The 14,747-nt window shown below is 50.2% G+C and overlaps 7 protein-coding genes across 7 annotated transcripts; 1 reads left to right on the forward strand and 6 right to left on the reverse strand.

Annotated features, from left to right (window-relative positions):
- Window positions 1–178: 178 nt before the first annotated feature.
- NECHADRAFT_52825 (uncharacterized protein) lies at window positions 179–913 on the reverse strand (the record flags this gene model as incomplete). The annotated part of the gene is made up of 1 exon (XM_003041893.1): window positions 179–913. The coding sequence occupies one exon, from the start codon at window positions 911–913 to the stop codon at window positions 179–181; it is 735 nt and encodes a 244-aa protein (XP_003041939.1).
- Window positions 914–1,318: 405 nt separating this feature from the next.
- NECHADRAFT_52972 (uncharacterized protein) lies at window positions 1,319–2,089 on the reverse strand (the record flags this gene model as incomplete). The annotated part of the gene is made up of 1 exon (XM_003041894.1): window positions 1,319–2,089. The coding sequence occupies one exon, from the start codon at window positions 2,087–2,089 to the stop codon at window positions 1,319–1,321; it is 771 nt and encodes a 256-aa protein (XP_003041940.1).
- Window positions 2,090–2,546: 457 nt separating this feature from the next.
- NECHADRAFT_52911 (uncharacterized protein) lies at window positions 2,547–3,410 on the reverse strand (the record flags this gene model as incomplete). The annotated part of the gene is made up of 1 exon (XM_003041895.1): window positions 2,547–3,410. The coding sequence occupies one exon, from the start codon at window positions 3,408–3,410 to the stop codon at window positions 2,547–2,549; it is 864 nt and encodes a 287-aa protein (XP_003041941.1).
- Window positions 3,411–4,710: 1,300 nt separating this feature from the next.
- NECHADRAFT_87081 (uncharacterized protein) lies at window positions 4,711–5,667 on the reverse strand (the record flags this gene model as incomplete). Its single annotated transcript, XM_003041896.1, has 6 exons — window positions 4,711–4,868; window positions 4,937–5,014; window positions 5,064–5,141; window positions 5,193–5,255; window positions 5,319–5,383; window positions 5,432–5,667. 6 exons carry the CDS (start codon window positions 5,665–5,667, stop codon window positions 4,711–4,713), a joined length of 678 nt encoding a protein of 225 aa, XP_003041942.1.
- Window positions 5,668–6,229: 562 nt separating this feature from the next.
- On the reverse strand, window positions 6,230–8,281 carry NECHADRAFT_52832 (uncharacterized protein; the record flags this gene model as incomplete). The annotated part of the gene is made up of 5 exons (XM_003041897.1): window positions 6,230–6,807; window positions 6,855–7,394; window positions 7,442–7,870; window positions 7,966–8,096; window positions 8,157–8,281. The coding sequence occupies 5 exons, from the start codon at window positions 8,279–8,281 to the stop codon at window positions 6,230–6,232; spliced, it is 1,803 nt and encodes a 600-aa protein (XP_003041943.1).
- A 1,281-nt stretch (window positions 8,282–9,562) lies between these two features.
- NECHADRAFT_87083 (uncharacterized protein) lies at window positions 9,563–10,708 on the forward strand (the record flags this gene model as incomplete). The annotated part of the gene is made up of 2 exons (XM_003041842.1): window positions 9,563–9,611; window positions 9,663–10,708. The coding sequence occupies 2 exons, from the start codon at window positions 9,563–9,565 to the stop codon at window positions 10,706–10,708; spliced, it is 1,095 nt and encodes a 364-aa protein (XP_003041888.1).
- An 879-nt stretch (window positions 10,709–11,587) lies between these two features.
- NECHADRAFT_87084 (uncharacterized protein) lies at window positions 11,588–13,273 on the reverse strand (the record flags this gene model as incomplete). Its single annotated transcript, XM_003041898.1, has 4 exons — window positions 11,588–11,993; window positions 12,224–12,523; window positions 12,662–12,884; window positions 13,066–13,273. 4 exons carry the CDS (start codon window positions 13,271–13,273, stop codon window positions 11,588–11,590), a joined length of 1,137 nt encoding a protein of 378 aa, XP_003041944.1.
- Window positions 13,274–14,747: the final 1,474 nt, after the last annotated feature.

Below are 14,747 nucleotides of genomic sequence, written 5' to 3' on the forward strand. Positions count from 1 at the left end.
AGTAGAGTCATGCTTCCGCTAAGGTACCTCCGTTGGGCCCTGCCGGAGCCTGGTCAGACATTATGAAGTTGTACGCGTCCAGAGGAGAGAATGCGTCGAAGTCAAAGGTACGAAGCCAATCGTCCATACCTAGCATGCTAAAGAATAGGTCAGTGCCATTGGTCTCTCGCCAAAGCTATTAAACTGACCTGGAATCTTGAAGGTCAAACATGCTCTCCTGGAATATTACATCATCCCCTGCGTGATTTGGAGAATGTACTTCTCCTCCTTGACCTGTAGGGGTTAGTTCTCCCGTTCTGGTCTCTTGCAATACTTTCAGAGCTTTTAGAGCCTTTCTATGTGCTGCGGAAAATCGACCGGCGTCTTCGTCCCCCTCGGACAAGCTCTTGACTAGCTGGGCCTGTATCTCTCCAAACGCCTCGGAATTGTCAAGGTGCCTCGTAAAGGCTAGCAAGAGCGCAGAAGAGAGCCCATTGTGTACAAAAGCCCATGACCGGGTGGCAAGGTTACTTAGGGACCGGAGACGAACGAATGCGAATACACTCTTCTTGAGCGCACTTTGGAACCTGCTTAACCAGATTGCGGAATCATCTGTACCTAGGCTTTGCCTGACCTGCCGGGAGAGAACCGGGCGGCATAGGGTGGATAGAGTAAAATGCCGATGCAGTTCTAGGCTATAGTGCTCTTGAATATCTTGTATGGAGGAGCACCGCTGTCGATCTCTTAGATGCGGGGATAACGAGTCCTTCAGGGCGTCGAAGCTGTCGATGAGCTTGCCCACATTTGATAATGGACATGATTGGTCCCGGCTTCGGGTGTGCGTGAGTGTTAGATGACAGAGCCAGTTCATTGCCTGCCGGTAATTCAGAGTCACCTCTTGCCCTAGAGGGAGAAGGTCTGATGTCAAATCCATCTCGTGCGATGCTGGAGGCCGATCAAAGGCTAGGGAGAGGAGGGCATCTTGCCAAACTATAGCCAATCTGTGATGGCAAATCAGATTTCAGAACTCCTAAAAAGCAGAATGCTGTAGGTCTTACCGGAGGTGCTGCGCCTCAGAAGAAGAGAGCCCGAAACCATCATAAGATGAGGCAGGTTGATGAAGGCCCAAGGAAAGTGCGAGCCTAATGGTAGTCCCACCAAGTACCCAGGCACCCCGTGGGTTCATGTCGTTCTGCAGTACGTGGCCAAGGATTATCAGAGCCTGGAGTAGCCTCTTTGAAGGATTCCAGAGGTAGTCAAACGCACCAAGATGACTCAAAGCATGCTTCACTATTTATCCAGATGAGCTATCAAGCTAAGCAAGGTGAGCCGACGAATACTAACAATGTTTTTGAGACCTTTTGAGTCTGGTTGATGGTGCGAGGTCTGAGAATTGCGCCCCTGCAGCTAGGATGGCATGGAGTAGACAAAGGAAATGACTGTCGCTCTGTCTCTTTGCAGAGTCCCGATTTATCAGTGAGCAAACCACTCCTTCAACCTCGTCAATGTCGTCCAGCACAAGTTGAGATGGATGCACTCGGTGCCGGTACGTGTTGAAGAGCTGAATCATCTCCTGGTCTTCAGGAAGTGATGGACCTGGAGGAGAAACTTGGAGAAGCTCCCTCTGTTGAGAACTAGTGTCCATACCCAGTAGAGGAAAGATGCCCGTCTCAAACGCCTCCCGGCGTTGGGAATCTGACTGCGGTTGGATACTCTCCCGTCGAGCTACAGCGATGATGGAGTTGCCGCCGAGCAATGATGGAGTACCAGCGTTGGCAGTCGCCTGGGACGTCTCCAAGGAGCCGACCCGGTCGAGGGATATGCCATCCTCGTCATTTCGGTGACTCTGACGCTTGAGGGAGCTCAGCCCGGCCTCGGGTTCGGGGTAAAGACAGAGATCAACATGGCCTCGCTTGCGGCATGTCTGGCAAGGCTGTTGGTGATCACAGCGTACTTTTCTCTCCCGACATGGGAGACATGCTTTGCGAACATGAACCAAGCGCCTTTCTCGAAGGATTCTTCTCATGTTTGACGGAGGGGTTGCTGTTGAGTTTGCAGACTCTGGCGCGGGCTCAGTCGGGAGGCTCGGATGGCTCGGAGTGCGAGGCATTGATATCAGCGATAACGATAGCTGGTCTGCCGTGAGACAAGGACTCTTTGAGTCTTTGAGCTGGTTAGCGTGTGGTATCTTACTGTTTGGGCCAGAAAGTTGAGCCTCCTCAAAGCAACTCTTTGTTTGTTTATTGATGACGAGGTATGACAATCGGACCATCAACAAATATTGAGGGATGACGATCGCCGGAGAGTTCGGAGCTAAGGGGACTGGATCCACATTCTTAGGGGGCATCTGTGAGGTAGTAAACCTTCTTCTAAAGCGACATTCAGGAAAAAACACTCGAGAGCGTGTTAGAGTGTTTCTACTCCCTAAAAGATTTTAGAAACCAGGAGTCTATTCGAGATCTAAGCTTTTCTAATGGTATTCTGCTCCAAAATCTACTATATCGGCTTCTATCAGGGGATCTTATCTAAAATACCTATTCTTTTGGCTGTTCAGTCAACGGCATCTATCACGCAATGACCAATCCTTCTAGTTTTCCCTCCTGCATCCATCCATGGACAACCTCCTGGAAACTGAGGATACCTTCGCCCCAGTAAGACCTCTTGGCGATTTCATGCTCCTCCTCTTCGGTGAGGCTGCCTTGCGATTGAATCATCCCTTCATCAGTCAGGTATCCTGGGGTGCAGGTGGGAAAGGCAGCAAACCATCGGGCTCGCTTGGCAATCTCTTCGGACCACGCATCCTCAGAGCTCTTCTGAACTTCAACTGTTGCCCTGGCTTGGTCTTCTGCATGGATGATGGTTTCTTTGACAACGTGTGCAATTAGTCGCGTGAGGAGGTTATAGAAGCTATGCGCGTTCTGAGACACGGTGCTCCCGTTACCAGACGCAAAGAAAAGGTTTGGAAGCCCCTCCGTCATGGCACCGTAAAGGGGACCATAGTCTGGTCCTTCCCACTTGTCCTTGAGATGCTTGTCATCACGCCCCGTCAGAGTCGCATTGGGGGCTGAAGAAGGACAAGCATCGACAAGTCCAACAGTGTAGCCTGTGGCAAGAACGAGGACATAAAGTTCGTGTTCCCGGCCATTGGCTATGACGCCATTAGGAGTGCACGCCTCAATACCCTTACCATCTGTATCAATGAGCGAAACGTTTGACTCGTTGAAGAGGGAGAGGTATTCGGGGTGGAAGGTTGGACGCTTGCAGAAGCCAGAGTACCAGGCTTTGAGCTTCTCGGCCGCCGATGGGTCCTTGACCAGAGCGTCAACGCGTGACCGCATCTCTTCGGTCCGTGGATAGTCCCGGTTGAGCATATCCTTGACGTGCTGCTCTTCCTCCTCCTTGGTGACAATTTTACCTGCGTGACCAGCCATGGCAGTCATTCCCACCATCTTGGTCTAGCCATCCTGGATCTTGTCCTCAGCATCGTCCTTTGCCGTGTCATCCCACTTCTGGTCAGTAACGGTGGTGCAGAACTGTCCTTGGAGGTCCCATGTGTGAGCGATCCGTCCAAGCTGCTCACGAATCTCGTAGCCATTGGAACTCGTACTTTGTGTCAGCTTGGGGCCTTCTCAAGCAAGGATCGTACTTACTATCTCAGCTTGGGCATGTAGCCAGTCTCCTCTAACAAGGGCACGTAACAGTATCCTTCAATGTCACAGGCGACACCTAGATAGCGGTTCCAGTACCAAGTACCTCCAAAGCCGCCCGCTTTGTCTACCAGGACGATGTCTTTACTGCTAATGCCAGTCTTGATTACCAAATGATGAGCAGTCATCAGGCCCAACATGCCGGCTCCTGCGATGAGAAACTTGACGTCGTCGCCATCTTTAAGAAGAAATTCCCTCGAAGCAAGAGTCTCATAGTCGACGTATGGGTCCTTTTCCATGCTAGCGAGTGTCGGATCCCGAAAGTCGACGAACTGAGCGACTTGGTGAGGACGGAGTCGCTTCTCTCGCTCGTCGGCATATTTCTCGATCAAGTGCTCCGGGATGACCATTTTGGTGTTCGAGGTGTAAAAGTGATAGAATAGGATCGATAAAGGCTGAATTCTTTGTATCTAGATCTTCCAAGATACAATGATGATCTGGCACTGCTGTCTACTTATGCTAGGAGTCTAAGACTCATGCTGTAACGGCTCGCATACGATCTACTCCGTCTACTACCAACTTCCGGACTTTTCCTACGCACTCAGCATACAGGTTTCTGGATTCTCAGCGACTGGGTTAGATCTCACAGTGCTTCGGACCAGAGACATGTCCGTGGCTGCTCCTCCTGTACCTCCGGCAATAGCAACGATGGCCACGGTGGGCAGTCTTTGGTGTGGGCTACTGAGTGGAATGGTGAGTTGTTTGGTGGTATTCAGTTGGATATACGTAGAACAATTGTTTAGTTTTTGCAAACGTTTGGCAGAACTAGAAGAGATGAAATAGGAAGTATATACCATGACCTCTGGACTATCTCTTCCGTCTACGGTGTGACAGAGAGTATTTCCAGTAGATCAAAGAAATAACAGAATGTAACCCAGCTAATCTGAAGATTAAATCTCATCATTGTTGTCACCCTTTCGCACCATTGTTGACATGCTGACTCCCCATACAGGGAGCAAGGTACAATGAGAATCCGGCTTCAGCTCCTCCCATCATCATCACAGCAAAGAACAACAGAGCCACATTAAGGGTTAGTGGCTGGGACCTTCAGGGAGGTGAATCGCCAAGTCTTGCCGCCATCGGGGCTCGACATCTTTCCACCGGTGGCGCCATACTGCCAGCCTCCGGAGCGTCCAAAGCTTGAATCAGCCTGGCTCAGGGTGATGGAAACATCCTCCCAGCCTTATCCAGGGTTAGTCATTCTATAATAGGCCATCCGGGTTGGCAATGAAGATTGGTATAAAACCTACTGTGGGCGGGAGCAGTGGCACAAGTGCCAGCTGCACACTCGACAGAGATGTAAAAGATTTCGCCGTGCTGTCCTTGGCCTACAAGGTACCGTTAGCTTATAGTTTAGACCTGACTTGATAGACATACTGGTAGAGACGCTGGAAACCAGTTTGTCGTTGATATAGAGGTTCTGGTCCCACATTTGCGTCTGAGAATTCAGCTTGTCTAAGGTCAGGTCAGTCCAGCTCCTCGGGGGTATGAATATGCTCCACTAACAGTGCGTCTTGATGCGAGATCCTGGGGCGGCCTTGACTGGTTTCCCGTTTTTGGGCTCAGAACCTTGTTGTAGTTTCGTGTTAGGCTTGTCTACAAGTCACTTGGCCACTATCGTTGAGTGCTCACTCTGATTGACTAGAGCATAGGCAAAGTTGCACCACTGCTTTCCGAGGTTGGTGCAATATCCGAGACTCCCAATGTCAGCAGCATGTCTGTAGGGGGTTTAGGTCACATGGTACCCTTGAGGAGCATTCTCGGTAACACCCTGAAGAAAAGAAGCCTGGTTCTCCATCATGATGGCACTCCACAGAGCGACATCTCCAGTGATGGGGTTAGGGACATCTCCGACAACAAGCGTGGCAGAAGCCTCCTGGATGTAGGCACTGGTCTTGGCATAGAGGGTAATCACATCGAGGTTGGCGATGGATTGGTGAATGAGGGCCGAGAGGGTGGTGAGAAGAGCAGTAGTCTTCATCCTGGTGGGCAGTTTGGTAGAATAGGAACGAGATAGAAGGTGTAAGTCGCAAAGTCTAATCAATCAAGTAACTAAAGAATCTACAACAAACGGTGTCTTGTATTAATATAGGGTTGAACCAACCCCTGAGCACCAGAGAGACTGAATGCACGGTCGTTGTTTCAGTGGCCTCGTGTTATTGTAACAATAGGGCGCAGGTTGGTTAATTTAAATGGCACGGGCTATTCTGAAACTCCAGCTTGGCCAAATCCACCAGTCATTGCCGGGAAATTCGAGCATGGGTTTCGTTCCCCGGCATTTGTCTGCCGTTGGCATTGCTAATGCTAACTCGCCAGTCGAGGAAAAATATTCCTCCTCTGCCAATGAACCCGAAATATCGTAAAGGATACGATAAATCGCTATACGAGCATTGCTCCAGGACACACCATATTAAGCATTGTAATCCTTGATACATTGAGATTGATTTCAGGGAGCGTCCAAAATCTTGGTGACCATCATGGCCATGGCTCAAGAATGGACCACTACATGGCTCTTGACGGACCTCTCACGTAAGATTGCCGGTTCAGTCACGCAATACATTCATCATATCTACCTCAGTTCTCAATACGTCCACTAACGCATACCCCGTCTTGCCGCCCCTTGCAACCACATTTCCCTCAGAGGGTCTACATGGTTGGCTATCCAACACGACAAACGCGTGACGAGTGCTCTCCTTTCGAATTTCTGGGACCAATTCATCTAAGAAATGGGGCGAGTAAAAGTGAGACGTATCCAGCTTTGCTGCCTTGGCCTTGATGAGACCAAGTTTTCCCTGCTCCAAGTTCGGCGCCATGCCATCAATGGCATCAAGAGTAAAGCTATCAACGTCAAAGGGATCTTCGCGGATCATGCGTCTGCTCTGCAAGATTTCGACGATCTGTGACTCTTCAGGGGTCAAGTGCTTCTTGATATCTTCAAGCTCCATTGCCGTTGTGGCTTCGCCTTGTGCACAGACTCCGAGCTTCTTAAGTTTCTCGAAGAGAGCGTCCTTCTTCTCTGGAGGGACGTAGACAAAGGCTCGGAAGCAGAACTCGAGTACCTTTGAGACCTCGGTTTGGGATAGCGTCTTTCTGGAATCAGCATCAACAGTTCCTTGTATGACTACATCACATTAGCTGGAACACTTGGGATGACTCTTAGAGTCTTACTGGGCCGAAGCAAGTCAAAGGCTCTCTGGAAGCCTTCCTCATTAATGTCTTGGAGCATTGGCTCATGTTGGGTTCGAATCTGCTTTGTAGCACTGCTCACAGCCAGGAAGAAGCGAGTGTAGCTCTCAATGGTCTTCTTGGAATGCCAAGCACCAGCCTTCTCCTCATCGTAGTCGCCTCTAAGCGAAGATAAAATCGTGACTGCCGCGGAGAGACCACCAGTGATAGCCAGATGAACACCCGAAGAAAACAAGGGATCAATGAAGCATCCCGCATCCCCGCAAATACGGGCATTGGGCAGATGGTACGTGGAGGCAGTGTAAGAATAGTCGGATGCTGACCTGATTTCAGAAACCAGCTCGGCGCCCTCGAGCAGTTCCTTAGTCTTGGGAGCCAGCTCGAGCACCTTCTTGTAGAATTCCAAGGTTGAGGGTCTACCAGTTGCCTGCCTCTTCTCGGTGGCCATCTTTTGATCCTGGACTATGCCAACGGATCGGGTACCATCGTGCAGGGGCATGAACCAGGCCCAACCACTAGCATCTGTTCACAGTCAGTCCCCGTTCATAGATAATTTCCGATAGCCATACCCTCAAGACCCTCAAAGTACGGTGAGCCCTCCATGTGGGTTCCCACACCATACAACTTGTCGCTTTTCCAGTAGCCCCAGTTGGCGACGTTCTTGAAGTTTGGGTTAAATGTTCTGTTGTTCAGGTACTTGGTGCTCACGATACCGCGTCGTCCACTGGCATCGACGAGATACTTGAAGGAGACTGATCCAGAGGTTCCATCTTTTCTTGCCCATGTCGCAGACACAGGGCGGCCAGGCTGATTAGCCTTGACATCGCCTGCTGTCTGTTCAAACTGAATAGTGTCGGCCTTGGTCTCGCCAAAGATGTGAGCTCCACAGGCACCAGCATGTCTAAAGAGCAACTCATCAGACTCTGATCGGAGCAAGTTCCAGGCATAGCCATCAGGGCCACCTGCCGCAAGAAAGTCTGTGTCTAAAAGGAGGTCGGCTAGGCCTGATGGCAGGGTGCAAAGGTTACTCAAAAGCATCAGGCTGACCCTGGGCCAGTCGGAACACGGCTCCGTTCTACGGGCAAGTCAGCACATAACCCATCGTTTTCTCCAAGATGTCCCCATACCTTTTTGAAGAACCCGTACGCATTGAACTGATCATCAAGGTCGATGAACTTGAAAAAGTGGCGAAGTGACGGCAACGTGCTCTCTCCAATGTGGTATCTGTTGCCCAATAAGCACGAAAACGCTGTGAGACTGCCAACGAGCTCAATAATGACTAACCTAGGGAACCTGTCGGCCTCGAGAACAACTGTGTCAATTCCCTCGCGCGCCAAGCAACAAGCAGCGTAGGAGCCCGCCGGGCCACCTCCAATAACCAACACAATACATTCTTGTGGGACTGCCATGTTAGATAAGAGATGTGATAAATTGACTGAGAATGAAGATAAGAAGAAATCGATGCTATTCTTAAGAGGACATAAGATTAAGCTGTATTTGTACCTCGAGCAGCTCGCCCAAATAACGTAGAGGCGAGTCTTCTCTGTCCCCAAGACCCTGAGGAAACCAGCAGAACGTTTGCATGTTTCATTTGCCCCCCACGTCTTATCCTCTTTCCAACTCGGACTGAGCGCCAATTGCAAGATCTCGCCTCATTCTGACGGATCACTTGCAGGTATGTGACGTATATCTGGTTCATGTATCCGATTCAATCTAGATCCGGATCGAGTTGCTGTAAACTTGCATGAGATCTACATCGGGCCGGACCGGACCCGCAGCGGAAAGAAAGGGATTCCATAGAGTGGGCTCTGCAAGAGTAATCACTTGCGAGCCTCCCGGAGAGTGGCCGCTTGACTCTATTGGTAGTCATCCCTGTATGTCTTGATCCCCTCGTATCCTCTCCAAGCATCTTCCGGGGCCAACCATTGCCACTCTTGATGCTCCGCTAGCAGACTTGTTGAGACGCTTCTGTTCCCACCTATATGCTCTCCTATTCATTCTTGGCCCCTCACTATTGGATCACGTTAGTTCTCATATTGCCTGGCCCACAGGAAAAATGTCTTGTAAGTTGTTGGGAACCGCGCCTTGGCAAACAGTTTTGTCAGTTATGACGCGCCCGACATGCAGAAAGGGTCTCTTGCAGCTAGACCCTATGACGCGTCCAAGACGGTCCCAACTCGACGACCCTAAAGGACATGGGGCAGATATGGGGACGCGACTCGATCTCAACTTGGCTAGATGTCAGAGAAACATGTGCGTGGAGGAGGCCCGAACCGACGTATGAACCGGTTTGGTGATCAAGATATTTGATGGCTTCACTCAGTGGACCCTTCAACTGAGACATGAACTGAGAGCCAATCGGAGCCACGGGTACGGCGACATAACTATCATGACGTGAGGTAGGCGGTGCAAAGTTCGGAATTGGATCCTCTGACAGGACCACACCCTCGTGGACTATACGGGTTACTTCGGAAGATGAAAAATTGATCGTTTGACTCATGCCTAATGCCCACTGCAGGATCGGGCTGACTCGAGAAGTCCACAAACCCTGTTTATTCATTCAGAGATGTGAGCTTCTTCCAGACAAGATCAAAGAGGTCCTGTATGACTACAATGACAGAATACTACTTGTGGTTTGATGTCAGGAACAAGGTCCTATTCTTCCATCCCAAGTCAGCAATACAATCACCATGAACACTGATGAGTTTCGTACGCAGGCCAAGGAGGCCATCGACCAAAGTGAGTCACAGATATTTAATCAAGTTTCAACTCTAACATTGCATCTTCAAGTCGCCGACTATCATGAGTCAGTTCCATCTCGTCCTGTGGTCTCAACGGTTGAGCCAAACTACCTTGCCCCTTTGATCCCGACATCGGCGCCTCTTGACCCAGAGCCTTGGTCCGACATCACAGCCGACATACAGTCTAAGATTATGCCAGGCATCACACACTGGTCCAGTCCCGGTTTCATGGCTTTTTTCTGCTGCACAAGTAGCTACCCGTCCGCCATTGCCGAAATGTGGTCAACAGCCTTCAACGGCGCCCATTTCAACTGGGTCTGTAGCCCTGCTATGACAGAGCTCGAAGTTATTGTCATGGATTGGCTTGCAAAATTGATTGGGCTCCCTGAGTGTTTCCTTTCAAAGGGCCCAACGAATGGGGGAGGTGTGATTCACGGCTCGGCGAGCGAGGCTATCTTGACAGTCATGGTTGCTGCGCGGGACAAGTTCCTCACCAGCAAGACGGCTCACCTGTCTGATAAAGATCCTGATGCTAAAGACGATGAGCTTTGGCGCCTGAGAAGCCGCTTGGTCGTCCTTGGTAGCGCTGGGGCTCATTCTAGTACTAAAAAGGCCGCTCAAATCCTTGGTGTTCGGTTCGTCGCCATTCCAGTCGACGAGGAAAAGGGATTTGCTATGCAGGCCAGTGACCTGTCCCATGTCCTCGATGACCTTGCCTCTCGTGGTCTGGAACCCTTCTTCATCACGGCTACTCTGGGCACCATCGAAGTCTGTGCTGTCGATGACTTTCCTGGCATTGCCAACGTTCTCGCACCTCGTGTAAACACCCCAAATGAGATATGGGTTCACGTTGATGCGGCGTATGCTGGCTCTGCTCTAGTACTCGACGAGAACAAGCCTATCGCAGCCACTTTCGAAACCTTCCACTCGTTCAACTTTAACCCCCAAAAGTGGCTTCTGACGACGTTTGACTGCTCCGCTCTCTGGGTGCGCAACCGTTCACATCTTATCAAATCGTCCCTCAGCGTCAAGCCGCCGTACCTACAGGACCAGCTATCGGATGATGATCGTACTGTCGACTATCGAGACTGGTAGATCCCTCTTGCTCGTCGTTTTAGGTCACTCAAGCTTTGGTTTGTCATGCGTGCTTATGGCGTCCGAGGGCTGCAGGCCCATGTACGGCAAGGGATCCTCCTCGGCGAGTCATTGGAGGCAAAAACTACGATCTCGGCCTGATCTCTTTTCCATCATGACCCCTTCTCACTTTGGCCTGTTGACATTACGCCTATGCGCAAGCAGCACTGAACAACCTTATCAACAGTCGCACAGAGCCTCTCTGTGAAAGGATCAACAGTGGAGGCCAGTTCTTCCTGACTGGAAGAACTGTTAGTAGCAGGTTTGCCATTTGAGTCTGCACTAGCGGTGCCTCGGCAAGTGAAGAGCATATCAAAGAGTTGTTCAACCTTTTGGTAGGGGAGACTGAGAGCATCATGGAGGGAGAATCATTGTAACAACTATAGAAAGAGAAGATTTACTCGTCGCGTCATTGCTGGGAAATTCGACACACCAAGGTCATAGTGTAATATACAACACCTGGTTCAACGTGAAACTTAAAGACCAGCAAGCATCATTGTAGGAATAAGGGAAAAGAAATAACCATCAGAGTGAGCCAGAGCAACGATTATCAGACCAGAAGGAGATCCATTTTGGCCCTCTTCACAATATCCAGATTCACAAACAGCTCAGTCTGATCCCTCGGCCTCCATATTAGCCTTAGTGTATTCACAGCCGTGCCTAGAGAGCCCCACGGGAATACCAACCCTATTCTCCGGAACCTGTCCACGATCCAGGTCTGTCGATGCAAGATTACAGCCTCAGCACCAGCCACAAAACCGGCCATAACGTTGAATGAAAATTAGGATCATCGTCAGGAATAGAGTTCACGTGGAAAACCAGGTCTCGTTCAATAAAATCTCAGAGATTACATGGTATCATGCCATGGATAGATGGGATGGCGTGGAGGATATATAAGCAAACCGAAAGCTGGTGAGCAGCCCCTGCATGTTTCCGGCGCTGAATGTTCATAGGGTGTCGCTCAATCGGAACGCAAGAGGTGTTTACTGCCCAGGAGTTAATGTCAAATGACAGGGCAGTATTGAAAAGATCAAGTCCTGCTTTCATCACATCGCCAGCGGTTTCGTCGTCAGCAGCCTCATTGAAGAGCCGTGCGGCAGTCGCGAGTAACTGCAATATCCCAGCAGGACAGCACATGTAGCTGTTCAGAGAGGCTTTTTCCAGGAGAGTTGACTTGCTCTGGGTGATCGTTGCTAGGAGGCCAGAAAGAGGATCTTCCACCAAGGACTGCACAAACGCAGAATAACTAGCCAGATGCAATCAGCACAATACAAAGACACGTAGATGTGAATACGGACATTATAAGATCCGATATGACAAACTTTTCCAGACTTTCTTCCTCTCGCCCGACAGGGGGGGTATGTAAAAACAACTGGATAGCACCCTCCAGATGAGGCTTCCAGCTGTGCCTCCCAGACTCGATAAGTTCAATATTGATGAGAAGCAAAATTGTCGTGAGAAGCACAATCCTCTCACAAGACTGAAGGTTCTGGATGGCCATTTATAAAAGCCTCAGGCTTCTCTGTCTGGCCTGGAATGGATGCATCAATGCTCGATGTGATGTTTCCACAGAGCCGTCCCAGTCCACTGAAGGTGAGGTAGAGGCGGTTTCGCCAGGTAAAGGTGCTTTCAGAAAATGCGACATGTATGCAGATGCGGCCGCTATTATCGCTTGCTGTAATATGGGGTGGTGTACTCCCATAGGTACCAGATGGCGAAAGGGGTTGCGGTTTGGCAGGTCGGCGACAACAAGATCCTGACAAAGCCGATGGGCGACTGCACGAAATCAGTATTAAAAGTTACAGTTGTATTTCATCCACTGGGAATGCTCCCTGAGAGCTGGCCAGGTCGAGCGAATGTACCAAGGCCCCATGTCAAAGGGTTCAAAGTGACAGCAGTCCCCCTTATGCCGACTCTTGCCAGCTAACAGCAACATCAGTAGATTTCCCCCCATTGAAACCACCCTCCTCATATGTGCAACAGCTGACTGCAACGACTGAGTCCATGAGCGCCTCAAATTTGATAAAGTCTCCTGCCTTGCTCGAGTCCATCCAGCCTTTCATGGTGTAGTAGGGAGTGTTTTGGAACGTGTTGAAAGGATCGTGAACCTGGTACCACTCAAACTTTGCCTGCGGATCTACGTTCTCCTGCAGGTAGGTTTTCATAGCTTGTCGATAGTGGCGTAAAGTCCGGGATTGCATGCCATGTATTGCATATCGTGGACTTTGACCCTGTCCTCAACAACCTTGAACATCTTTCTGGCATGGTTCGAGGAGAGAAGCTGGCCGACAGCAGGGGGTGCTTGGCTGCCTAAGAACCATCTTGTATAAGATGTAGAAAATGCTCGCATGAGGTGTCGGACGAGTAAGGGGCACGCCAGGCCATCATATCAACGACCTGCTCTCCGTGGACATCGATAATGCGAAACCGGCACCCAGCCTTGACGGCGAAGGCAAAGCCGCGACGTGCAGGGACGATGCGGGTTTTGGCAGCACCAGTGAGGGCGTTGACGACGGAAGAAGCCATGTCTAGATTGGGTCGACCACTTGATCAAGTGGTTGACGGTATTTGAAAGCGGGATGGGTAGATGAGTTGTGATGTGAGTCAGGGGCGATTAGGGACAGGAATGTCAATGCTTATGCGAACTCTGTGATCCAAAGCTCTTACTCGAGTGGGATACGGATGGGCATTTATACTCCAGTTCCAGCACCATGGCACAATGCCATTTACCCTCTCAATCCGACGACGGTTGATGGAATTCTGGGCGATTCGAGCCATGCCGTCCCTACCTATGGATCACAACACGGGTATCCACTCAACAGAACTGAAAGCTGTGGTTCGGCGTCAATGTGGTCAAGTCGTACTTGGTCATGGAAAATCGCTCTGCCCTTGTATCTGACCTTGTTGTTCGTGAGGCGTCCAGACTCGCTGCGGACCATCAGTGGATGGGCTATGAAGCTTGATCCCCGCAGTTTTGATTTCAGCGTTTTGTAAGGGGGGTGGGGACATGTCTTGGCTTCCCCTTTTGGCAACAGGGCCTTTCCAAGTCCTCACGAATCTGATGATGTACTCCGCATCCCACCATTTTAATTAATTGAACCCTTCTGTATGCTGTATGACTCTAGAACGAGACGAAATTTCACTTCTCGGCCCTTCTCAAGTGATGCCGCGTTGCTCCCACTCGCCCGTTAAAACCAAGTCTGGATGCGTCATGTGCTTGACACAGTTGTGCTACACTGCACCTTCAAAAGGCCCGGCTGTCGGATTCCCACAAGTATCCAGCGTCAAGATAGCCAGCAAAGTATATCTAGAAATAGCGTCATCTATACTGAAGACGTCGGATATTGAATCATTATTTGAGTGTTCGCCAGTGGTTCTGAGCGATTACGCGGTGTTCGATTGTGCTTTGTCTATGTCTTCTCTAAGCACTTGACATCTCGCGGAGAGGCTGTCGATATGGCAAGAGCTGACTACCCCTTACTGGATACTTTGAGAACCTTGAATCGGCTTTGCCAGTCAACATGATGGATTGGTCTTGTCAAGGCGTTGTGTGCGGAACGACTAGCGAGAAGTGTCAATACCAACACGGGATTCACTCGGCGGTCAAGAGAGTCAATTCAACTTTCGCCAACTGTAGTCAAGCCATTCGGACCAACCAACCAGTTGAACTCCTACCCGCACTGTCAATTATTTGTCGAGTGTAGATCTTATACCCAGACAAGAGCAAGCCACGTCCAGGCGGAGCCAATGTTCTTGGAGAGTGAAATCGGTAGTACGGATATACGGATATACAAAACAGGTATGCGTTTGCTGGAAACACAAGAGCCAGTCTTGGACCGTTTGCTATAGCAATAATTATACCTCGTTGAAGAGATACTTGAATATCTATCACTGAAGCAGCTTGTCGATTTGTCGCTTCATCAAATACTTAGACTGATGGATCAGCGGGAACTGTTGTGAGGGAAGTGCCCGTTCTGGCGCCGGATATACAAGGTGAATG

This window comes from Fusarium vanettenii (genome assembly GCF_000151355.1).
Source record: "Fusarium vanettenii 77-13-4 chromosome 12 genomic scaffold NECHAsca_40_chr12_1_0, whole genome shotgun sequence".
NCBI classification, from domain to species: domain Eukaryota; kingdom Fungi; phylum Ascomycota; class Sordariomycetes; order Hypocreales; family Nectriaceae; genus Fusarium; species Fusarium vanettenii.